At 40.4% G+C, this 26,165-nt stretch overlaps 2 protein-coding genes across 12 annotated transcripts in view; one reads left to right on the forward strand and one right to left on the reverse strand.

The window, feature by feature from the left end:
- Positions 1-21,111, reverse strand: part of CUNH2orf76 (chromosome unknown C2orf76 homolog) — a 58,338-nt gene extending 37,227 nt beyond the window's left edge. For 2 of the 10 annotated variants that reach the window (XM_016151404.2, XM_016151400.2), the window contains exon 1: positions 20,877-21,055. Coding sequence is in view for 1 of the 10 variants with exons in the window: in XM_016151396.2 (XP_016006882.1) it covers positions 20,758-20,799 (42 nt within the window). In the remaining 9 variants the exon portion in view is untranslated. The other 8 variants (XM_016151396.2, XM_016151399.2, XM_016151403.2 and 5 more) reach the window with 6 other exon arrangements.
- Positions 21,112-21,183: 72 nt separating this feature from the next.
- DBI (diazepam binding inhibitor, acyl-CoA binding protein) lies at positions 21,184-26,065 on the forward strand. 2 transcript variants are annotated; one of them, XM_016151407.2, is made up of 4 exons: positions 21,184-21,335; positions 22,383-22,500; positions 24,484-24,546; positions 25,772-26,065. In XM_016151407.2, the coding sequence occupies exons 1-4, from the start codon at positions 21,327-21,329 to the stop codon at positions 25,843-25,845; spliced, it is 264 nt and encodes an 87-aa protein (XP_016006893.1). In that variant the 5' UTR covers positions 21,184-21,326; the 3' UTR covers positions 25,846-26,065. The 2 variants fall into 2 exon arrangements, with proteins under 2 accessions (XP_016006893.1, XP_036092839.1); XM_036236946.1 differs by lacking the exon at positions 21,184-21,335 and adding an exon at positions 21,445-21,489.
- Positions 26,066-26,165: the final 100 nt, after the last annotated feature.

Raw genomic sequence — 26,165 nt, forward strand, 5'->3', positions numbered from 1 at the left:
ATTTTTATGTACTACTGCTAAGAACATAAAATGGTACAGTCTTTCTTGAGGGGAGTGAAGTAATCTGTATCAAAATTATAAATGTGCCTACCCTTTGACACAGCAATTTCTCTTGTACTGATTTACCCTGAGAAGATAATCATATCGAATGTTTTAAAAATCCATGAATGCACAATGATATTTTTAAAAAGCCAATTAGTCACTCTGGAAGCTAACAGATTTCTGAAAACAGATTTCAATTTCTGAAAAATTGGCTTACCAAGATGGGAGAGGGGCACTGAAATGAGAAAAACAGCCAATATTTTATGCCTTTCTTATATAAACAATTCCAAGGTTACCAAAGAGCTGATAATGAAATATTTTTCTTTTTAGAAGAATTACAGCTAAAAAGCCCTGAAAGAATGATAAAGTTTAAAAATCACAATTTCCATACCTATTGGACTGACGAAAATGAAATATAATAATACCAAATGTTGGTCAGGGTGCAGAGAAATGAGATCTCGCATTCATTGCTGCTGGAAATGCAAAATGGTAAAGCTACTCTGAAACAAGAGTACGGATGCTTCTTATAAAACTAGACATGTGTTTATCCTACAACACAGAGATTGCATTCTTAGGGCATTTATGCCAGAGAAATGAAAACTATGTTCACACAAAAACTTGTATTTAAATGCTCATTGCTCATTCATATGTAATATTCAAAAACTGGAAACAACCCAAATGTCCTTCAACATGTGAACAGTTAAACTGTGGTATATCTATATCATGAACTACTACTCAGAAATAAAAAGGAATAAACTATTGATAGATGAAACTATATTGATAGATCTCAAGGGAATTAAACTGAATGAAAAAAAAAAGCCCATTTCAAAAGGGTGCATATGATATAATTGCATTTATATGCCATTCTTGTAATGACAAAATTATAAAAATGAAGAATAAATTAGTGTTGCCAGGGGTTTGGTAAGGGGAAGGGAAGGAGGTGGCTATCGTCAGGTAACATGAGAGGTGCTTGTGATAGAAATGTTCTGATTAACCACATTTATCTATTTATGAGATAAAACTGAACAGAACTAAACACATATGCACATGTATGCATATGAGGGCACATGCAAACACAAAAGTACATTTAAAACCAGTGAAATGTAAATACAGTCGATGTATTGTATCAACGTCAATTCTCTCACTGTAACACTGGACTATACCTATGCAAGAAGTTACATTGGGGGAAACTGAGTGAAGGGCATAAAGGATCTCTCTGTATTATTTCTTACACTTGCATATAAATCTACAATAATCTTAAAATAAAAAGTTGCTAAAAATCATCATTTTTAAAACTCTAAAATAATGAATATAGACAAAAATCAAAAAGAGGTTCTAAAACCATTAGGTAATTGATGGGAAACTTTAGAATGGATACATATTAGGGATTGACAACACTAGAACTGACTAACCAACCTTGACAAATGAATCAAGCCTCCAGATCTAACTCTCAGTTTATGGACTATGACGGTGTGTGAAAGAACATGTTAAGACACCGTAAAAAGGTCATCAGCCAAATCAGATTATACAAAATTCTAATGAATATATGACTTGGTTTTTCAACAAATAAATAACATGAGAAATAAAGAAGAGAAAAATTATAAATTAAGACTCAAAAGAGATATATCAACCAATGCAATGTTTAAACCTTGCACAGATCTTGATTTGCATATTAGATGATACTAAGAATTCATGTTAATTCTGTTTATTTGATATTGTTTTTGAGTCCTTATCTTAAAAGACTGAGGTATACATAGATGAAATGATATGATGCCTGGTATTAGTTTTCAAATATCTTGGCAGAGGAAAAACAAATATGGGAGTGTAGATAAAAAGGAATGTAGAACACTGTTAACTGCTGAAGCTGGGTGTATATCCATAAACATTACATACCTCACCATACTATTCTATTTTTATATGCTTGAAATTTTTCATGATGAAAACCTTTTAAGTGCATGAAGATGTACATTCAAGGACGGGTTTTTTCAGTAATGTCCTTCTAATAGTTAACAAAAACTAGAATCCATCTAAACGTCCATCAATGAAAAATTGTCTAAGTAATCATGCCACACCATAAAATAAAATCCCCTGCAGCCAATAAAGGGTGATATGGATTCATGGATACTAACTTTGAAAGATGGCTATGACATATTAGTAAATGAAAAAAAACAAGTAATAAAACAGCAGCAGGTGTACAGTCTCTCTATAATAATAGATGTTCAGAGCAACATTTACCAAAATGTTGACAGTGGCTAACTCTGAATGGTAGAAATCCAAGAGACTGTCACTTGTTTCATATATTTTTAATATTACTTAAAGTTTTAATAATGACCATGTGTTTTTAATTAAGCTATTTCCGTTTATGCTTATATTTGCACTTTTCTGATAACAAAAAGTTATTTTTAAAACTAAGCTATTTCCATTTCTTTTAAGAAGTAGTAAATAAACAAAAGCTAACAACACAGACCTTAGCAAATACTGTTAAGGGCAGAAAGAGATAGAACTTAAACAACTGATATGTATTGAGTGATACCAAATAAATCCAAAAAGTTTTCAGCAGTCAGAGGCACCAGAAGCAGGTCACATGCCTAGGATAAGTCTAATCTTGTCAAAGATGGCACAGATGCCTGGACACACAGCCCCTCCCTGCCTCTCTGATGGTTTCTGTCACTGCTACAATCCACCTTTCACGTATCACTCCAGCATCAATGACAGCCTATATTTTCCCACACATACCACACTGTTTTCAAGCCTCTGCCACACCTTTCCAGCCCAGGATTTTCCCCAAACTCCCTGTGCCCCTTGCCTCTTCTTACCCCATAAGCATCCTTCAAAATTTGTCCCAGGGACGTCTGCTCCAGCACACCTTTGCAGTCAGCTCCTCTGGCCCCAGCTCCGCTAAAGGCCCACCTGCCTGCCCACAGTGACTGGTCATACCATACCGCACCCATCTGTTTAAAGTGTCTAGCCTACAAGCTCCTTAAAGAAAAGAATGTTTTATGGTTTATTTTTGTGGCATGAGGCATATCAGAGCTCCCATCAAGGTCTGAAGACCTGAAGAGGAGCTGAAGGGCTAAAGAAAATCTGAATTACTCCTTTTTCTAAGGATACACTGACATATGACCTGCACAAGAGCAACAGTACCCATAATCTACGAGCTTTTCCAGGGCCATGATATTGTTTGACATCTAGGGTGGGGGGAGGGATTTATTTTTCCAGAATATGAAAATTTTTAAAAATCAAAATTTACATTTAATTAAATACCTAAGACACACAACATTTCAACAGCAACTCAACTCTATTCATAATTATATACATTAGATTTAATATAGGATATTAGTACATTTTAAAAGATTTAGGGTGGGGATTTGAAAAGTCACAGTGCCTAGGGCTTAGGAAGGTTTTTAAACCTGTTCTGGCAGGAACCTCACCCAGCTGGTTTGGGATAATGAAGAGAAAGTCATATCTAAAGCAAAGCAAAACTTAAAGAGAAATAAGACAAACACAAAATCCATGTAGGATCCCCCTCACACAGAGGTCCCTGACAAGTAACCAGTGCATCATCAGAGCCAAGGATGGCTGCTGCCCAGCACCTGCCCCTCCTGGATCAGAATTCCGTCCTTATAGGTCACTTGCTAGGAGCTGGTTTTTACAGCACAGGCTCCAGCAATGTGAACAGGGTAGTCACAAATTCAGCTTGGAATGGTCAGGGAAAGCCAAGACAAGCTGCTCGGCAGGTTCCCTAGCAGCTCAACTGCTCTCATTCCCAAGCTGGCTCTTCTCCCCATGGCAAAATTCTGAGCTGAAAAATTGTAAATCAGCGGGGGTGGGCTGCAGAGGTGAAAAATTAGGCACAGTACATAAATGCTCAGGGCACGGCATTATGACAAGCACAAAACATGCATACTCACAAAATACTTGATGACTGACTTTAAATTGATGTTATCAACTTAAAAAAAAAAAAAAGGGAAAGAAAAAAAGTAACTACAGCCAATCCTGGTGATTCGAAGTGGATATAGTCCATAAAGTGGTCCTGAACACTGAATTAATGAATACTGAACCATTGCTCCTGGGGAAATACAGGGCTAGATTCTCATGAGCCTCTGGGCACAACTCTGTCATCAACTGATCAATACATAACCCTACTTTATGTGTGTGTCCGATTAAAGGCACCTTATTTAACATGTATTATTTATTCCTTAACAATGAACTCACAGCCAACAGCACTGTAAGTTAAGCCTTAATAAAGTTTATCAAGCACACATATATTTTCTTCGCAAGGCACACATGAGCCTCCTTGCACTCAGAAACACTAGACAGTATGTCAGCACTTCAGCACTATGCTTAGGGACCATTTTGAACAGCAAAATCACCAACGAAAAGTATGGTGCCAAACAGAGCACAAACCAGACACTTGTTTACAGTGTCAGAGCTGGAACAAGGCAACAGCAAATCACCTTGTCTGACCTCAGCTGGGAATGTGAACTTCATTGATTCAAATTTTTCACTGCTCTGCACGTATCGGGGAATGACAGAGAAAGTGCCCTGAGTATTGCTTTTGGGATTTAAAAATTTTAGTGAATAGGCAAATTCACAAACACAGAATCTGCAAATAATGAGGACCGACTATATTACCAAAAATAAAAAGTACATGTGCCTTCCAGTATTGGAAGAAAACATGTTCTTGACCTTTTTGTGTGAGAATGAAATCTGAACTGAGCCAAGTATTAGAAGTTTTAAGCGTAGAAAAGCACTTAACACTCTGGGCAGTTAGCATGGAGAAGAGTCTATAACCCCCTGGCAGAAAAATGCACGGGCCGACCTTCCTCAGCAGGCACATTTCCAAGAAGTGGTGTATTTGACTTGAATTTTAATAAGACTCCTACAGTGAATCATTTTAACTAAAATGTTTTCTAAAGTTATATGAACTCCTAAATTTAAGTGTTATCACATCAAAATTGTCATATACCAAGTTTGCTTTCAAGCTTGTCTTACCCATGTGAAAAAAGTACAAAAAAGTAATGTTCTAACCACACACAAAAAATATATATGTATATTACTCACACTTAATTTTCCTCTAGACAGAAGAACTAATATTACAGAGCACTTCATTCACCTTCCTTTTGAAACAAATCAATAAAAAAAGTTAATAAATACAGATTACTGTTTTTTTACGTGATGAAACTAAAGTGGCATAAATGATCAAGTATAAAAGTAGGAAAAAGAAGAGTACTGCTAAGATGAAAATCACTGAATATGCAAATGATCCTGAAATTGCATCTTAATGGTTTTGAGTAAATTATCCTATGTACTACCAAATAATACCCAAATATGTCATTTTACCAAAAAAAAAAAAAAAAAAAAAAAGTTGTTTAAGGCCAGAGGAGGAGCAGGAACAAAACCTACATTCCATTTGTTACTCTTAAAAATACTGAACACCTAGTATACTGCTGATTAATAAATGGTCCCCTTTTAAAGAGAACTTAGCATAACTTTATATAACTTGGCAAATAACTTTATATAAAATTTCAATTTAACTAAAGTTCTTAAGAATGACAAATTATAATAAAGTCACAGTTAAGAATATGACTACAAGTGAAATGTTAATTCCATTTTAATCTACTCTGGATTACTTCAAAAGCATACATTTTTTTAAACACTTAGATGGAATTTTAAAAATAGTCTAAAAATAGATCTTGGTAGAAATGAAACACCAAAAGCTGGTCTTTACAATAAAAAAAAGTTAACAGAAATTTGCTTTAAATTTTTCAAAAGCATAATTTTTAGAATATGAAACTAAGCATACATTTGTAGACTAGGACCCTGTGAGGATTAAATAAACACTTGAACACCTCTTGGCCTTTTTCTCCAAGTGTGATATAATTCAAATCAAAGCACTATTATATTAAAAAATTAAGTTTATTCATTTTTCACTGACAAAACTTTTGACATTTTCAATATATATACTTAGTAATAATTTTTGAAATTTTAACATCAACCATTTTTAGATAGGTTAAATAAATAAAGCCTTCCACCTTAGGTGGTCAGATAGCAGAGGTCTAAAATAAATATTATATCTGACAACTGCACAAAGGCTTCTCTATTCTGTAACCACTTTATTGCATAGTGACATTAGCAGCTGGCCTATCCTAAAGAAGGGTCATAATCAATTCTAATGAATAAACCATTAATTACTGCTCACCCTGAGTACACCACACACTGACAAATCAACAAACCTGGCTTTGTGACCTTCGAATTGGGGCAAATATACAAAATCATAATTTGTTTTCTCTGCTCAAGGCAGGTAAGACTCTCAGAGAACTAACTATTGTGAACATCTGAGTTTTCCTAAGGGTTAGAGATTTAAGTATTTGGAAAGAATATTTCACATGCTTTCCTTCTTAAACAAGGTGCAATGAATATAAATTCTATTTTTCTCAATTCACAATTGTCAATAAGAATGTTAGTTAACCTTGGTCCAGCATGTTGAGAGACAATTCATGGGTCTCTCATACTTCTGAATGCCTTATGAGCAGAGGTGCTGGCTGTTTTAGTTCTGAACTATTTTTCAAGGATGTGTGTGTATAGCAAACAGCTTAGAAAGGCTGAGATATCGCCTCCCTCCAGAACAGAGGGCATATTTGTTTACTGTCCAATATAATAAAAATAATGTCTCCCCTTGGACTAAGGTTGGGTAAGTTTGTGTGAAGTACATAAACTCAGGGTTCTACAGCTGTAGCCTTGTGGGGCAAGAGGCAATGATCCAATCATGAAGCTCATGCTGTTGGGTGCACTATAGTCAAGTAAACCATCTCTGACCCAAGAGTCCCACGCCTTCTGCTAGCATCCAGTACAAGGACAGGCTGACTTGTCAGCTTTCAAGTAGAATAAAGTTTCAGATTTTTCACAGTTCTTGGTGACAAGGATGGGATGCCAGCAAAAAAACATGGCTTTCTGGAACAGAAAAGAAATAGTCCCAGGGGCTTAAGAAATATAAGAAGAGTCCATGGGATGTAGTAGCAAATGTTCTTGTCCACAGTGTGAGTGTAAGGAAATACAGGTTAAATAACCTTTAGAGGATGAACAGCAAAAGGCAGGATTAAAACAAGCTGCCCAATGCTGCTTTGGTTATTGCTCACACTCCTCAATGAGGCAGCAAGTCCATGGCTCCAGATGAGAGGCATTGTAGCTGTAGCTGTTGAGTAAAGGAGTCCCCTGAGCAGAAACAAATCATGTCAACAATGAGGTTCTAGCGCTTTGGTGACTCAAAAGCTCATTATGTTATGCCATTCTGAACAGACCCAGGTCACTTGAAACTAAAAGTGTGTCCTGCTTACTGGCTCAGAGCTGCCCTCCCTCTCCACACCCCCCAATCCCTCCCATCACCCTCCAAGGAAGTTTTAAGGTGGATGAATAGGAGCGGGCTGAGGTTTCTCTGTCCCCAAGAGAGACTGAAGGCCTTATTTACTCAAGTATGCTGGGGAACTTCAGGGAGGGTAGAGACTCAAACTTTTATGGCTCTGTGAATATAGGCACCCAAGTCACCACTCTACCTGGTGTGAGGAGAGGGTACTCAGATTCAGCTAATGGAGTTAGGGTAGGATTCTCAGTAGGGAAGGGAAAAAAATAGGACCTAGTGAATGAGGTCCTTTGGGCCAATTCAAAGTATTATTGTTTCTACCGAACACATAAATACTTCCCTGTCCATAGTGCCAGAGGACAAGCTCCCCTGTTTGTCACCAGTGGGTGGGTCAAGATATCACCCAATTGCCCTTACTCTCTCATGTCCATAGTTTTCAATATATAAAAGATGTCCCGTTCATTGGCAAGTCAGAAACCTTTGTCTCAACGGTCCCTAAGTATGCTGTTATCACACCTCAACCAGCAGAATCCAGGGGTCTATTTGTCAAGTAAAGTTTCTTGGGATAGTGTGGGTAGATTCACAATGCCTAGTCCCTTTGGCCATTAAGGAACAACTAGCTCTTCAGCCTCCCATCACCAAAAAGGCAGCAGAGAACCTTATTAGACGCTGGATATTGGAAGCAAGAGGGCTCTATGACATGTCAGTGTGCCCAGGCTGAGCTATAATACCCCAAATGCCCTTTCTAGCATGCTTCTGGTTATATGAGCCACAAGGGATAGCCTTTCCTGAGAGAGGACAGAAGGGAGCATTGACCATTTTGCAGCATACATATTTTGCAGATGTAATTAAAATCTATAATCAGCAGATTGTAAATTATTCAAAAGGGAGATTCTCCTGGGTAGGCCTGACTGCATCAGTTAGAAACCCTCCAGGAGGACTTAGGTCTTCCCTGAGCCCCGAGACTCCAAATTGCAGCAGGGGCTATAATTGCCCTCCCCTGCCCTGGCTCCCCCTCCTGCCTGGGACCATGGGCTTCAGCTGGTGTCTGTGAGGGCCAGCCCGCTCATTGGCCCTTCCTGACTGCCTGCCTCTGGACTTTGGATGTGCTCAGTAGGCCACCACGATGGAGTAAGAGGACTCCTTGAGTGGTATATGTGTGTGCTTTACATTTTGTCCCTACCAATTCTGCTTCTCCAACTGAACCCTGATTGATACAGTCCTCATTCGGACATTCTGCTTGGTCTTTTACACTGGCTGCTCAACAAGGCAGCACCCTCAGTGGTGCCAAAATCAACCGTCTGCATGGAGAGCCGCAGTACTCTGCGGCATGTTCTCTACTTTTGGGCACCACAGCCTTGATGACCTCTCTGAGGTATTGGTCTCTGTGGCTAAGGATTTTGCCAACCAGAGCCCTAGCAAAGGGAGGCAGCCTCCACCCAGAAGCACCCCTTGAGATCTTGGACTCCACCTCCCTGGATTCTCTCATTGGACTGACAAAGTCCTAGATCACAAGGATAATGACCACTCGAGGACACTTCAGACCCAAGTGGGGGACATAATGGGTCTCTGTAAGTTTTATAAACATTCCCTTCACAGAATAGGAATTAGAAAAAAAGGTGACATTATAGTTATTGGAATAGGACACACAGATTTTGGTGGAAGTAGAAAAAAAGAAATAACCTCAGCATCTAGGGAGAGAGCAATCTATACCCCAAGAGACAGGAATGGGGATGATCACTCATTAATGATCTTTTGTCTTTCAGAACTGCCCCTGGAGCAGTCCTCACGAAGCAAAAACACTCTGGCGAGGTTCTCCCAAACTGTTATAAGCACCTTAAATTTAACTGACTCGTGATTCTGCCAACTCCTGACAGATGGCTCTGAGTACAATATGATCACCATTACCAAAAAGTCTATCAGAAACATACACCCCAGCTCCTGTACTTCCCATGTAAAACACCTGTCAGCACCTCCAGCTGTCCTTCCCACTCCTATTCCCACGGCCACTGCATAGGCATTCTGTGGGATAAATGCCACTCGACTGGTAGCATAAAGAAACAAGACAGATTGGACTGACTGCCCTCAGGCACTCCCTCCAAAAGTAAGTTCTAAATGCAATCATGTGAAAACTCAAGTGAAAATATTAGCCTATCAGCTGACCAAAGGTCACACTGGAGGCCCTGACAATCTGTGCCCTCTGAACCATATAGGTCCCAGCTGTAAACTATAAAAGAACTCCTTTCTAGGGACATTAAGTAGACACCTAGCCCTGTACTTTTGTGTGTGTGTGTGTGTGTGTGTGTAAGCCTGTACGTCCCCCTGAAAACACTGTTATTTGTATCTTAGACCTGCAGGTGTTTCAGGAAACATCATGAGCAATGACTATTACCAGACCGACCAACAGTGGCATCTACCCAAAACCGCCCTTGGTTACCTAGGGGAGCTTCCAGGAGAGTTAACTGACTCTAGACTTCCCCCTTGTGCCCCACAGTGGAGCCTATGCAATAGCTGGTACATGCTGCTGTCCCTGGATTGATGCCTGGGACCAAAGGAGGTCCATAGAGAAACTAAAGGAGGAAGGCTTCTGGTTTTCTAAGGCCCATAGATGATGTCTGGGATTTGTTCAGCAGGCTGGGATCAGGACCTGGGGGCACGGTTGAAGTCAATATTGCAGCTTGGCTATCCCTGCTGCTTGCAGCCTTGTTAAGAGTAGCCTTAATTCAATGCTGTCTGAGACTAAAAGAACCAATTTAGTCCCAGATCCGTTTAGTCAGATTAACCGGGATGGCTGACAGAAAGGCACACTCATAGGAATATTCACCAGAACATGGTGGAGAAATGAGAACTGGCTCTTAGTGTGAGACAATTTTCCATGAGTCTCTGAGTTTCTGCCCATCTTATGAGCAGAGGCCCTTGGCGGCCTTCACTCTGGACCATCTTTTCTAGGATGTCTGTACAGCCTACAGCCTTGGAGGGCAGTTCCCCCACTCTGAGCAGAGGGCCAGTGTGCAGTACCCCCTCTCTGAGCAGAGGGCCAATGTGCATACCCCCTAGAATAACAAAGACAGAAACGTCTACACATGCCTAATCTAATTCCTCACCTCCTATTCTCTCTTCAATCCATTCTAAATAAGACTTTGCACCTAGCCATCAGTTGAAACAACATAAGGACAAAGCCACTGAACATCTGTCCTTATCTTCCCATCACTTTGATGTCAATGAAAGGTGATCTTGACTTCTCTCAGAAGCACTCAACACAGTTAAAGAATTTGCTCATGCTTCTTTGGTTCTGTGATGCCATACTCTCCAGCTGTCTTACAGCCCTGCTCCTTTTCTAGATCTCCTCCAGGCTCTCTGAGACCTCAAAATGTTAGTGTTTCTCCAGATTCAGTAATACACCCAGCCTCTTCTCTCCCTACACTCTCCCATCAGATGAGCACTTCCATCTCATTCTCACCCATGGCCTTCACTGCATTCTGTAGGCTAATCACTCTCCAAGATACATTTTCAACCCTCAATGCAAAATTCAGACATTAAGTTGGCTACTTGTTTCTCCATTTAAATTTCACCATTTAACATATCCCAAATTGAACTCGGCAGTTTCAACCTGACCCCTACCTCAACCCAGATTTCCCTATCTTGGAAATTATGCAACCATTCACTGAGTTACTCAAGTCATCAGAAAAGCATACTCCCTTTTTCCTACTCTCTAGTCCATCAGTAAATATTATCAGCTCTTTCCCCATAATGTAGCTTGAATTTCTCATTTCTCTCCATCTCCATTAGTCTCTTTTTCTTGGAATGATGGAAGAGCCTCCCGATTGGTTTTCCCTCTATTATTATGGCCCCTTCAACCCATGTGGCATATAGCAGCATGGGTGATATAAAAACGTAAATTCAAGTACCTCTCTCCTGCTTAAAATTCTTAAAAGCCTTCCCACAGCCCCTGAAGTGCAACCTCCTCTTCATGGTCAGCAAGTGCCTGCATGATGTAGCCCCAAATGCTATCTCCTGAGTCACCATCCAATTTGCTTACTTCTAATTTTTCGATGACTGCTGAGTTGAATTGTGTCCCCACAAAAAAGATGTTGAAGTCTTAACCCCCACACAGTACCTCATAATGTGACCTCATTTGGAAATATGGTTGTTCAAGATATAGTTAAGGTGAGGTCATACTAGATTAGGGTGGGCCCCAAATCCAGTTTAACTGGTGTCCTTATAAGAAGATGGCCATGTGAAGACACACACAGGGAGAACGCCATGTGAAGATGAAGACTGAAGTGATACATCTACAAACCAAGGAATGCCCAGGACTACCAGAAACTGAAAGAGAGGCATGGAACAGAGTCCTGCTTTACAGGCCTCAGAAGGAATAAATCCTGTCAATGCCTTGATTTTAGACTTCTAGCCTCTGGCACTGTGAGACAATACATTTCCCTTGTTTTAAGCCCGCCCAATTTGTGATACTTTGTTACAACCACCCAGGGAAACTAACAAATGCAAATTGGAAAGATACAATTAGAAGTGAGAGGTGGTCTTACATGGAATCGGAGGAGGGCGGGCATGGAGACATGATTGACAGTTTTAATATTATGTTTCTTTCTTTAAACTAATGCTTTCATTTTTAAAAGTGACCTAATTAGTAAAATATAGACTATGGTTACAGTGAAGCCTCTTACCAAGACAAAAGAAAAAAAGATATATCATACAAATATCTATTATACCAATGTTAAAAGATACCACAAATAGTTCCTGACAAATTATAATGCAATCAATAAAGAAAGGCCAGATTCCTCAACTCTAAGACCTTATTATAAAGATGAGAGCAAATTATTTGACCTCTGATTTTGTTTTAAGGCTTCTGATTTAGTAAACTATATTAACAATGGTAATAATAGCTACCCAGCATGTGTCAAACATTGTGTTAAATGCTTTAGACACATCATAAATAATACTCAACTGACTATGAGCAAACTCAATATGATTGTCCCCATTTCACAGATGAGGAAATGAAGGATGTGTGAGTTAAGAATAATGCTGCTGATTCAGTAACAGAGCCAAGACAAGAGCACACACCTTCTGACTTCCACCAAGAGCTACCTATTATTACATTACACAAATAATGTATTTGGCAGACTCCAGTAAAGAACAACCAGTTTCACTGAAGCAACATTCCCAGTACTTTTACATATAATCGGAAAATATTGTTAAGATAAATTCGAAACTTAACTTTTTGTATCACTCATCCCAGAAAGGCCGCTTTTAAAAAATAAACTACTTCTAGAGGCAATACTCAAAAATATACATTTCACTAATCACTAACTAAAGTTGGATTTGGCCTTACTGAAACTCATTTTTAATGGCCTGATAAGGATCTGACCACTTGGCTTCTTATGAAGAAAAACATTCTGCTTTTAAATTTGGTAGGGAATAAGCTTCAGCCACATTAAACAGACTTCAAATAGCCAAAACAGAAATACACACTCGAGAAGAAAATGGGGAACAATGACCTTTTTTCAGCTTAAATAGCCACAACTTTAAGTTACAAATTCAGGATCCACTGTAATTCAGAGAAATAACAATAGTAAATTTTAAATGGCATTGTCTTATACTTCTGCTTCTGGGACAACAGAGATATATTTTTCCCTATACTTCCTGCTAGGTACAACTAAAAATCCTGGACAGTATATATAAAACAAACTTAAAATCTGAAAGGTGGAGTGAAGGTGGCAGACTGGTTAGGAACCTCAAGAATCAAGGAATGACCTGGTGGTAAGGTCCCCGGGTTTTCATATATTTCAGACATAGAGCTGAAGAAGTCAGCAACCTGAAAACCCCAACTGATGCAAGACGGAAAAAAGAAAAAAAAGCCTGAACAAAAACCCACCCTCCCTAGCCACAGGAGCAGGAAAGGGGAGGTTAGCAAGACAGAGAACTTTTAGACAATAAGCACTTTAGCCAAAAATCACAGAAAAAAAAAAAAAAAAAAACAACAGTGGCTGCACCTACAAAGGTAAAGCTGGAGCCTAGATTTCTACCTTCCTGGGCTTTAATGAGGAGCCCCTCGATCCCACCCTACCCAGAGCATGATGTTAGAGAAGGCAAATAGGGCACTGAACAGTGATGACCCCGACTCCAGTCCCAGACCACCTAGGGGAGCTCAGACTTCCACTAACACTGAAAGTAATGTAAGACCCCTCCCCCTCCACACTAAGGTGGTATTGAGAGTTCAGCTAAATTAATCCATTGTATTGCTGCTACTTCAACATCCTTTTTGTTTGGCCCATTGGCCTGCAGGGACCTTAAACTAATACTTGCTCCTTCACGCAAGCACATACCCTACACAGCATCCTCAAGTCACATGCAGATATAAGTTCCTGATCTGATTTCCCCAACAGCCCTTGTGATCAACAGTCTCCTCCGCCTCCCAAGGCCTTTCCCTTGTGCACCCTTTATATAAGGTCTTCATGGGGCTTACAGGAGCCCCACACTTTTGGTTTGAATTGACCAATCAAGCCTTAGCTGGAAACTCCAAAGAGATCCTAATAAAGACATGTGCCCCAGGTCCTGCCATACTCTCTTGCTGTATTCTGCCCTGACCTCCTGTGTGGCCCCTCAAAGAGTACCATGTCCTCCATGACCTGTGAATAATAAACTTCTCTATTTCAATTTCTCCTGCAATCTTTGATTGGGCTCAGCATCTGGCACCCTGCGCTCTACTTAACAAATGTTAATTTAACAAAGTCATAACAGGTGGTATCACAGGCAGCCTGGCAATAAATCAGGACTTTCACATCCACCTATTGATAATAAGGCCACCCCTACCTCCATCCCAATGTCTGTGGAAGATGTGTGGGGAGCAGTAAGGAGACTCCTAGCCCTCCCAAATGTGGTGGCTTAGTGGGGACTGACAACTCCCACCCCATCTCAGGTGTCAACAGGACCAAATCAAGAACCTGAACTTCTACCCCCGCCTGTAGTAACAAGTCACCAGCACCACCTTTCTCTCTCAGAAGGGTGTCAGAGAGTCACTAAAACAGGAGATTTAAATAAGATCCACAGCCTCAGAAAATAACACCCAAAATGTCCAGGTTTCAACTGAAAATTGCTCAGCATACCAAGAACTAGGAAGATCTCAGCCTGAATTTAAAAAGGCAATCAAGTGATGCCAACACCAAGATGACAGAAATGTTAAAATATGACAAAGGTTTTTAATCGCACATCACAAAAATGCTTCAATAAGCAATTACAAATATGCTTGAAACAAATGAAAAATTAAAATTAAAAGGTTTCATAAAATAGATAGAATTTATAAAGAAAGACCAAATGGACATTCCAGAACTGAAAAACATAATAGCTGAAATTCAAAAACTCAATGAATGGGCTCAAAAGCAGAATGGAGAGAACACAAGAAGAAATCAGTGAACTGGAAGACAGACCATATCTCGGGCCATAGAAAAACACATAACAAATTTAAAGAAGTGAAATCACACAGAGTGTATTCTCTGACCTCAATGGAATCAAATTAGACATCAAAAAGAGAAAAATACCACGAAAATCTCTAAACACTGGGAAACTATGCAAGAAAGTGTTATATGATCCCTGAGTCAAAGAAGAAGTCTCAAAGGAAATTTAAAAATATGTTGAACTGAAAGAAAATAAAAGTACAACATAAAATTTGTGGGACACAGTTACAGGAGGACTGTGAGGAAAATGTACAGCATTAAAGGCATACAATAACTAAGAAAAAAGTCTCAAATCAATAATCTAAGCTCCCACCTCAAGAACCTAAAAAAAGAAGAGTTAAACAAACTCAAAGCAAACAGAAGGAAAGAATAAAAAGTAAAACTCAATAAAATTGAAAAAAGAAAGACAATAGAAAATCAATGAAAAAAAGAGCTGTTTCTTTGGGAAGATTTTTAAAAATTGACAAATCTTGCAAAGGCCTAGCAAAGAAAAAAAAGAGAAAACAAAAATGACCAATATCAGAAATCAAACAGGATATCATCACAGACTCTGCACACATTATGAAGATAAAAGAGAATACTATGAACAGATCTTTCTAGGCAAATTTCACAATTTAGATAAAATGAACTAATTTCTTGAAAAACACAAAAATACTACCACTTACTCAATATGAAATAGACAACTTGAATGGTCCTATAATTATTAAGAATATTGAATTCATAATTTTAAAACTACCAGGAAAAAAATCTCCATGTCCAGAAGATTTCATTGGGGAATTCTACAAAACATTTAAAAAATTAATATCGGCTCTACACAATCTTGTCCAGAAAACAGTATAGAAAGGAACATTTCCTAATTCATTTTATGAAGCCAGTATTTCCATAACAAACCAAAGACATTATAAAAAATAAAATTATACACCAATATCCCTTATGAAGAGAGATGTAAATAACCTTAAAATACTAGCAAATAGAATTCAGCAATATATACAAAGAATTATATATCATGGCCAAGTGGGTTTCTTACAGGGAAGCAGGCTAGTTCAATATTTAAAAAGCAATCAATGTAATCTACCATTTTAACAGTCTAAAGAAGAAAAATTACATAATCATATCAATAGATGAAAAAAGCATCTCATAAATTTCAACATCCATTCATGATAAGAACTCTTAGAAAAATAGAAATAGAGGGGAACTTCCTCAACTTGATAAAAGGAATCTACAAAAAACCTAAATGCCTTCCTCCTAACATCAGGAACAAGAAGTATATCCACTCTCATCACTCCTATTCAACATAGTTCTGGAAGTTCTAGCCAGTGTAATAAGGCCAAAAAAGGAACTAAAAGGCACACAGATGAGAAATAAAACTGTACCTATCTGCAGGTGACATGATTGTCTACACAGAAAATCCCAAGAACTCTATAAAAAAAAAATCTGGTAGAACAGGTGAGTTCAGCAAAGTCACAGGATACAAGATAAACATACAAAAACGAACTGTATTTCTATATACAAGAAATGAACATATGGACACAATTAAAAATACAATATTATTTGCAATCACTCAAAACAAATATTTAGCTGTAAATGTAACAAAACATGCACAGGACTTATACAATGAAAACAAAGCACTGATGAAAGAAAACTGAAGATCAAAATAAAGAGAAATTTACTGTGTACATAGATTGGAAGACTCGACATAGTAAAAATACCGATTCTTCCCAAATCAACATATAAATTTAATACAATTCCTATCAAAATCACAGCAAGATTTTTTGTAGACATAGACAAGATTACTCTAAAATTTATGTGGAAAAGGAACTAGAATAGCTAAAATAATTTTGAAAAGGAATAAGGTAGGAAGAAACAATTTACCCAATTTCAAACTTATCACATAGCTACAATAAACAGGACTGTGTGGTATTGGTGGAGAAATAGATGCACAGGTCAAGAGAACCCAGAAAAAGACCATATAAATATGCCCAACAGTTAGTTTACTGACAAAGGTGCAAAAAAAAGGGCAGTTCAACAGAGGAAAGGTATCCTTTCAACGAATGGTGCTAGGGTAATTAGAACACCTGGGACCAAATAAAAAAGGGGGAACCTCAACCTAAATCTTATACCTTATACAAAAATTAACTCAAAATGGATTATGTTGACTGTGAACCACAAAAGTATAAAACTTTTACCCCCCATAATAGAGAGAAAAAAAAGAAAATATTCAGTTGTGTGGGTTCCTCCCCCCGCCCCCCCCCCCCCCCCCCCGTAAGGGCATCTGTCTCCAAGAAATTATCAGCCAAAGTATTTGTCATCAGATTTTACTATTTCTAACTTTCATGTTGAGAGGTAATAGAAGAGCTCACTAGAAAATTCACCTCTAACAACCTAGTCTTAAAGCATTTAACAAGTGCTTGTCATGTTAACCAGGAGCTAAGGAAACAGGCAAAGAAGACAATATAGAATCAGAAGAGTTTATATTTCTAATGAAGTTGAGCAGGAACTACAGTACTGAACTCAAGACAGCTTCATAAGATGCTTCATTATTCCTGCCCATAATCATAAGGATTTCTAAGCATAAAACAGGCAGCACCTGACCAGTGTATGACCAACTTATGTTTAAGAAACTCTAAAGTCTTCTTCCCTTTCTTACTCCCAGTCAGTATAAAACTCTCTCTCACCAGAACTCCGTTCTCAGGCCCTGGTCTCCTCCCTTCACGTCAGCCCAAACCACCACCCTACCACGTTGGCTGTGCAGAAAGAAGCCAAGGAAAAGATCATACACATGCATGTGATTCACACATACATTCTTTCTCATGCCCAAGCTGCTGCAATTCCTCTGAATATGAACATCAAAAGAAAGAAGAGAACGACAAAGGAGAGAAACTGGTTAAGACTTCCAGCTGCCAGGCCTCCTCTCAGGAGCTATGCTATCAGGAAAAGAAAAGGGAGACAGAGAGCACAGCTTGCGAGGGCAGAGTGGGGAAAGCTATGCTGCATCATTATCCCACTCTCCCAGCTCTTACTTCCCTCAGCCTTCACAACACAAAGGCCCCCAATTCTGCCCAACTATCCCCACTCCTTTCCCAGAATCATTTCCCAAGTACCTCCTGCCCTTTAAAGCGCTAGTCTCCTCTCAGCTTTGCTGCTGCCGTGCCTCAGGAGTCACAGTCCAAAAAACTAGAAAATAAATACTGAATGAAGATAATTCATCATTTGTTATACTCTAACCCTTGCCCTCTAGTAAAGCTTTGCTGTAACTGTAGTCCATTTCAATGATCGGTTACTTTTAGAATTAGAGGTTTAGCTTATACCAAGAAACCTAATATTAAACTACGATTCACACCCACTGGGCAAGAAGTGCTTTCACCACTGTTAATATATCTTGCCTGTCTAGCTTTACACTAAGACCCAGCAAGTGAAACCTCTATGAAGTCAAAATGATATCCTAAAAAATGTGAGGGCAAGCTGCTTTACTCGAGTCCATAGCTGCACATTCAATTCTAATAAACTTAGTAGGTTTCCAAGTTCATGACTAATCAGAAGGAATATAGTTCAAAGATAGAAAAGCATCTCATTCACTCACCCACCATTAGCTGACTTGCCTAAGAAGTGCCAGGCACTTGGAGACAGGCGTTGACCAACATACAGTGATCCCTAACCTCCCTGGCTTATGTAGAGGGGGCTCAGACAATAAATTAAGTAAAAATAACTGTAAATAAAATAATTACAAACTGTGACAGTTACAAATAAGTATATAGACAGAGGTGAGGAATTTGCACTTGCTTTGGATATCAAGAAAAATTTCCTAACACTGCTGAAACATAGAATAAAAAATTCATATACTTTATTGACCCCAATATACTCTAAAATTTACTTTTAAAAGTTAAATCCCAAATGCTGGCTTTTTACCATCTCTTTATGTTAAAGTCTGAATGCCATTCCAATTTCCTAGAGTAGAAATGGTAAATGGATGGCTTAAGGCAACATTTCTAAAGGGGGTGATTATCAAATTTGGGTCACTGAGAAGTGAAGCAGGAAGTAGGCCTAACGGTAGGCCTTAAACTTGGCCTAGGATTAAGAAATACAAATTGGTATTCTCAAAAGTCATAAGGATGTAAGGTATAGTATAAGGAATATAGTCAATAATATTGTGATAACTATATATGATGTAGATGAGTACTATGTGATCACTTCATAAGTTATATGTCTAAGTATGTTATATACCTGAAACTAATAATGTATGCCAATTATAAAAAATGAAATAAAATAAAAAAAACTTAGCCTAGGGTGGGCCCTGCCATAAGGGAAGACAGTCTTCCATCTTTGCCAAGATCACTTAGCACTCTGCTTCCTGGGATCCACAATCCTTACTAGTTCCATACTTCGGTTGCTTTAAACAACTTTAGTAGATTCACCTGAGCACAAAGCTATCTTGTGGAAATATTTTTTTTTTTAAAGAAATGGAGTATATTCCAATGAAGCAACCAACAAATCAACCTTACTTAAACTGGAGACTGCCAAGTAATTTAAAACACTATCTTGCTTTCTACAATATTTCACTCCAATCAAAACTCAAGCACATCGAACAATCTTTGAGGAATATTTTAAAAATTACCAAACACAAAAACCTAATGTTAAAATATGCCAACTAAGACACATAGTTGATCGTAAATCTGACCCATAGAGGTGATAATCTAAATTTCCATCGAGGAAGCTGCAAGTGCCTTGGAGAAAAAAATGAATGCAGGCTTCATGTGGCCTCGGAAGGAAGAAAATAGCTCTGAATTGTCATTTTAGAAGAAACCTAAATTTTAAATGTAATTTCTTCAAATTTAACGCTAAGACTTTTGTTAATTTGCTTGGCTTTGCTTTCTCAAACAAAATTATCTATAGACTGAAGACTCTAGATTTGTTCCTTGCTACTGTGTCTACTTCTTGCTAAACATTTTATAAAGCCTGACAATGTCACCTCTGAAAGCTTCCATCTGGCCTTTCTTTCTAAACACCTACATCTGTAAATTAGGAGGAAGGAGGAGAGATTTGTACTCCAGTCCTCTTGTCACAAATTAGGAATTGGAATGATCTCTTTTTTAAATGATCTCCAGAGAATTCTCTACTAAGTCCTTCCTTCACCCAGCTCCTTTGTAATCACCAGGAAATCCTCTTTAGTCTCTAAGGCATCACCCTCAAACTCTCCCATCTACCTGTGCTGCTCCTTTCTGTTGCCATGGAGATCAGCCTCCTAACAATCCTGCAAAGCCCTGCTCCCTCAGATACATCATCATCGGCTCAAAAGCCTTTACTTCCCCTCTCACTCAAGAATAAAAGTGAAAGTTCCTATAAAGGCCAAGCTCTACACCATCTAGCCTGCCACCTCAACTCTCTAGCCTCATCTTTCTCTTTCCTTCACTCCCTGTTCATATCTTCACTGTAATTTTCTGCCTGGAATACTCCTTTCTCTCCATGAGGGGCTTTCTCAAAAGTTATCTCCACCACCACTTCCCTACATGTAAAACTGTAAATTTTCAACTCCTTATCCCCCTAACAAACTTTCTACTTAGCTTATTGTATTAACTGTTTTCCTCAATATAAATTCTAGGCATGAAAGGATTAATCTGTCTTGTTCACTGCTGTATCCCCAAGGCCTAGACCAGCCAGCGTAAGTTACCTGACAAGGGTTCAGTAAAATTTGTGAATGAAGGAGTCAATCGCTTAAGAAACGTCTGCCGGGCACCTTGCCCTGGCCAAGTTTGTTAAAATTAAGTCATGTGAGACCCTGTCCCTGCCTATAACGTACCAGATTAAGAACTGCACCACAAACAAAAATGTGCAATACAAGGCTGCACACTAACGCCACGGGCAGAAGTGCCAATGTTCAGAGTAAGAGACCTTAGCTTCGCCTTTCTGGGAACCAGTCCAGCTTCCCACCATCGCGCAGTTCTCTAGGGATTTCCTCTTGGTTCCTGAGATGGCCCACTTGCCCTCCCCAGCGCAGAGGGGTTACTTGCCCAGAGGTGCAAAGTCCGGAGGCTGGGCACAGGATTTAATGAAGCTAACTTAAAAGTCTTGGCTCTTCTGCCTCAACCCCCTCTCCTCTGCCCGGTGGTCCACTAACCCCAGCCGCCTGGAAATGAACCCCGCTGAGAACAATGAATCCTCTCCCTTAAACGCGCACCGCTTCCGTAATCCCCACCTGCTCCCGGCGTCCCCTTCGGCTCCTCTCTGCGCGTGCGCGAGCAGACCCGCCTGGGGTAGCCTTAGGCAGGCAGGGCCGCGGCGGATGGTCACGCCCTCAATGTAGAGCTGGCTTTTGATTGGCTGCCCGTCTCTCGCCGGAGCTTAGTTGGGCAGGCTTGCGACTACTCTAAAGGCGCTGCCAGTCCAGTATTGTGTCACTGTTTCCTGCTCGCCGCCGCCGCCGCAGGCTCCCTGGAATCCTTACAACCAACCCTGCCGGCATGTCTCAGGTATAACGCGTGCCCAGCTTCGTTGCGAAAGTGCAGCTGGGCGGGAGGTCGTTGAGGGAACCATCCCGCAGACAGAACTCCGCAAGGTCTTTTCCTTCCCGTCTTCGATCTTCCTACTGGACCCATGCCCATCCTTGACTCTGAACTGAGCCTTGTAAGCGGAACTTTCGGGTTTGGAACTCCGAGCGCCTCTACCCGCCCCCGCAACTGCTGGAAAGTTGCCCGTCGGGTGGACTTAGCGGAAAAGCAGGGATAGGAGTCGGAGGTGAAGGTCCTAGGTAGAAAGACAGGAGGTAGAGGGTTGCATGGATAGAAGGAGTAAGGGGACTGAGTCCCCCATCCGGAAGGACGGACAGGAGTAGGAGCACCACGCAAAGTGGGGAAGCAAGGAGACGGCAGTGAGAGCTTGAGTGTCCGTCATGAGGGAAGGGAAGGGTGCGCCTGGGGAGAAGTGATTCAGAGGTCTTTCCCTCCCTCAAATGTAGATATGGGGCGACCTCTGGCTCCTCTCACCTCTCTCCAGATCGTTACTGGGACAGAGGTCAGCGCCGGATGCCCCAGCCCCAGGGGAAGGGGACCAACGGAGTCAGGCTGCTAACCCTGCTGTACTCATACCCTGTCTCCTTCTGAATTGTTTCAAGCACACTGTGTCACCCTTATCCATAGCTCAGGGCTTCTCTGGGACCTCAGCCTTTCCCCAGTCAGAGCCGATAGTGACCAGGCTGTTGGCCTCGCCGCTTTTCCTGCTGAGTATACTCCCACTGCAGGTAGTTTTAGCCCCCTCCTTAACCACTGTATTTCCAAGACCCGATACCTGGTTTAGCGAGAGCTCCCTATACATAGTTGTTGATCAAATAAATGAACGAATGTGCTTCCCCTCTTTCTTTTGCTTAATCTGTCTAGCTGCCCTATTGTGGAGAAGAGGGGAGATGGGTTGGGGGGGTGGTGCTTTTCCTCACCTGCATTGCAGCAGAAGTGCTGCCTTTCCAACCCCTCTGTTCCATATTACTGAGCTCTATTTGGGCCTCTCCTCTCCCCCACATTTAGGCAGAGTTTGACAAAGCTGCTGAGGAGGTTAAGAACCTCAAGACCAAGCCAACAGACGAGGAGATGCTGTTCATCTATAGCCACTACAAACAAGCGACCGTGGGTGACATAAATACAGGTATGCTGAGATGAGTTTGGGAGGGACTCTTCATTAAAGCAAGCTCAGCAGCCTCGATTGGTACTGGAACTCTTACTCTGTGGGAACTTCACTCGAAATCACCCCAGGTCCTATTCTTGGGTGGGGCATAGTGATGTTTCATGATATTCCTGGTGTTTAAGCTGGGAGAGGCAAACACCATGTCCCTAGATGGAGTTCATACACCCTGCACTGGTTTTGGTAGCTCAGGTAGCAGAATTCAAATCCTAGTTTCAGAAGGAATTCACTGATTATCAAGAGCATTTCCCACCTTTTCCAAAGGCCCCACCTTGGAACTGACTTACTCCAAACTTTCTGCTCAGTAGTAGCTTTGTCGAAACATACTACTTCCACACCAGATGAGCAAGATCAAAGTCTTGGAGCACTTGGGAGCCAGGCCAAGCCTAATATCAGAAGCAGAGAAGCAGCTGGCTCCCTGGGGCAGGTCGGAGTGTTTTTACCGAAACAGTTCCTGACGACCATTTGTTCTTTGTCAAAAAATCTTAGTACGAATTTTGAGGCCATAGTTTAGACTACCTTATTCTATAATACTGCCTTTCTTGCCTTGGCCAGTTTTTATTCTTCCTCAAAGTCTCTAAAACTCAGGTATATATTAGGCAACAGCGTGATTCAGTTCATGCAAGGGCTCAAAGGTGGTAGCCATAGCAGCACAGAAGCACCTATACCCCTGTTAAGGAGGGTGAGCATGGCCCCCAGTTCCACTATAGTTGGGGTGGAGGGTGGAGCAAGTGTGCTGGCTGCTAACCAGCTGGAAGCAAGAGAAGGTGCCGCATCAAACTTGGGTTTATAGGAAGGGCTGAAGTGATAAATGTCTTGTGGCAAAGGTGAGTTTTACATATCTTTGCAGGGAGAGGAAGGAAGTAGGGACGAGCAGATTGGCTGAAAAGCTCTTCAGCCAAGCAGTATTTTCACAGAGATTGTTCTGTGAGGTTAGATTATTCACATGAGGTTAGATAGGCTGACTTGAAAATCTATCACTTTCTGATCAGGGAAGTATCAGCACACTAGGGCTGTGCGATGCAATACAGTAGTCACCTAAATTTCAACTGAAAATAGTTCAAATTTTAAAAAATCAGAAGTTCAGTCTTCAGTCACACAAACCACCATTTTAGATACTTAGTTACCACAAGTGACAAGTGGCTTCTGAGTTGGACAGTGCAGATGTACAACATTGTCACAGAAAGGCTGTCGAAGTGTGCTACTGTAAGATTCGGATGATGACTCTGCAGGTGCATCTTCTCCCAGGTATCCCTGGAAATGCTTCCCTGAAAGCACTTGGGAAGACTTGATGTTCCTCTGACACAGTGATCCGGGCTATGGGCACTGCGATTGCTCCCCTTGGCTTTGTTATCATATCAGCATGGCAGTAAAATAAGTCAGCAGGGAAGTAGTGAGTGTGTTTCCCAAATACAACTGATAAAGGTCTGTTAGTATACAATTATGGTATAACTTAAACTTACTCTCAAGAAAAAAATTCCCACAAATCAACAAGAAATAGTATAATAATTTGGTAATAAAATGGGGCAAGGATATGAACAGACCTGTCACAAGAAAGGACACCCAGAAAATTGATAACAATAATGCATAAGGGAGAGAAATGGGGTAGGAGGAAAATTTTACAGTATTTCCCTTTGTAGCATTTGAATTTTAAGCCATGTGCATGGATGTAGTGTCTGTTTGTTTATTTGTTTGTTTAGGTACAGTTTTTTAAAAGACATTTTGGAGTTATTTTACTTATAAAATAAGGACTTTTTAGTAATGAGAATAGTTTTCCTCTTCAAGATTTTGAGTTTGGATTTCTGTACACAGTTCTAGGCCCATTTAACTTCTTGACAGAGTGTAGAAGGAATGGATGTAATAAAAGATGGTTTTCATGGCAAGCAAGTTGATAAAGTTCTCCATTAACTTGAAGCCAATCTAATGTCTTTCTCTTTCTTGTTTAAGAACGGCCTGGGATGTTGGACTTCAAAGGCAAGGCCAAGTGGGATGCCTGGAATGAGCTGAAAGGTAATTGTTTTAATCAGTTTCCCTAGTTTGCGAAGCCCAGTAACGAAATACTTATTCTTCATTATGGAGTGCAAGGGGTGAGGAGAGAAAACAAAGTGGATGAGACACATTCTGGAAACCAGCTTGACTTGTGTCAGAATGGAAAAAAACTGGGCCACCTACTTTTTCTCCTAATACCATTTATGCCTTTTCCAAAAGCACAATCTCCAAGCAGTAGTATCATTTGGAGAGGAGAGCCTGGGAACAGGCCACTGAAAAACAGATTCAGAGGCAATATAGTTGGAGGGAGCTTTATATATATATTCAGAATAAGGAGTGGTTTCCTGCCCACACTTTCCTCATACACCACAAGGCCTGTCAGTGACCCTATAGCCCAAGCAGCCCTCCCCAGTTCCCTTCCAGCCAGAAAGGCACATAAAAGAAAGGAATGAGCTAATGCATGGCAAGCTTCTGGCGCTTCGTGGGCTCAGTGAATGGAGCTATTATATGCTAAGCAACAGCAGCCAAGAAGTGTCCCAGCTGCTACTTAATCACGTGCCACAAGACCCAAAAAATGGCACTGAAGTGCCTGCCAGCTTTTGTGTTCTTGCTAGCTGGTTTCTAAATAAGCCCTCTGTCTTCCTGCAAATGAGAAACCCTTGAATTCAAAAGGAGCCAGAATACAATAAAAATACTCCTAGGATTTGCAAGTGTCTGGAACAGGAATGCCTGTCTGACTGTCCATTTTCACTGGGCATTTTCATACCATCCTCAGGCCTCATGCCTTCTCCAGTGCTTCAGAACGTGCTCCAATTCCATGAAATCCAGGAAACTGGGTATTATTATCTCTAATGGATATAGTGAGTGTTCTTTGTATCACAGCAAGAAAGCAAAAATTTGCCTCATTCCCTTCCCAGAGCCAGCTGCTTTTGCTCAGAGCTCTCAAAACTTCTCTCCTAGCTGCTCCCGGGAGTGGGGGAGTCACATGGCCAGCAGGCCAGTGACAGGCCTCAGAACAGCCACACACATTGGCTCAGTGCTCTATGGAACATTCACTGTGGGCCAGGCTCCTCAAGTACACCAAATCCTGGCCACATCTCTTAGGTGTAGGTAGTAGGACCCCCACTTCACAGTCAAGAAACTGAGCCACAGAGTGTTAAATTGGGGCTTTCTGGGGGCTCTAAAGCTGCTGCTTTTAAACCATGCTGCCTCTCTGACAAAAAATAATCCCATTGATTCCTTACAGGGACTTCCAAGGAGGCTGCCGTGAAAGCTTACATCAACAAAGTAGAAGAACTAAAGAAAAAATATGGAATATAGGGACTGGATTAAGCTGCTAGCCATGCATTTCATCTAAACTGATATCATGCCTTGTTTTTCTAATTCAGCAGATGAAGTAAAGTAATGAAAATAACCAGTTAACCGTCTTCCTCAGTACTGTCCAGGGTACAGCTCAAACAGATTAGGGACCGAAATGGTTACAGACCTTACCGAGTAGTTTTTATCTTTAGATCAATTAAAAGTACATTTGTTACTTTAAGTCTTTGGTAATCTGGTTTCTTGAAATAGTTTACTCTGTTCTGATCTCGCTTCCTCACTTCATTTTCTAAATATTTTGTCTGGAATTATTTGAGCTCACC

This window comes from Rousettus aegyptiacus, unplaced genomic scaffold (genome assembly GCF_014176215.1).
Source record: "Rousettus aegyptiacus isolate mRouAeg1 unplaced genomic scaffold, mRouAeg1.p scaffold_m13_p_2, whole genome shotgun sequence".
In the NCBI taxonomy this organism is placed as follows: domain Eukaryota; kingdom Metazoa; phylum Chordata; class Mammalia; order Chiroptera; family Pteropodidae; genus Rousettus; species Rousettus aegyptiacus.

What these genes read in the sequence shown, in the direction of transcription:
- DBI (XM_036236946.1), top strand. Translation starts at nt 21,460, where the DNA reads ATGCCCATCCTTGACTCTGAACTGAGCCTT. An exon ending in TTGACTCTGAACTGAGCCTT is followed by an intron (nt 21,490 to 22,382) that starts GTAAGCGGAACT and finishes CCCCACATTTAG; the next exon opens with GCAGAGTTTGACAAAGCTGC. An exon ending in TGCCTGGAATGAGCTGAAAG is followed by an intron (nt 24,547 to 25,771) that starts GTAATTGTTTTA and finishes GATTCCTTACAG; the next exon opens with GGACTTCCAAGGAGGCTGCC.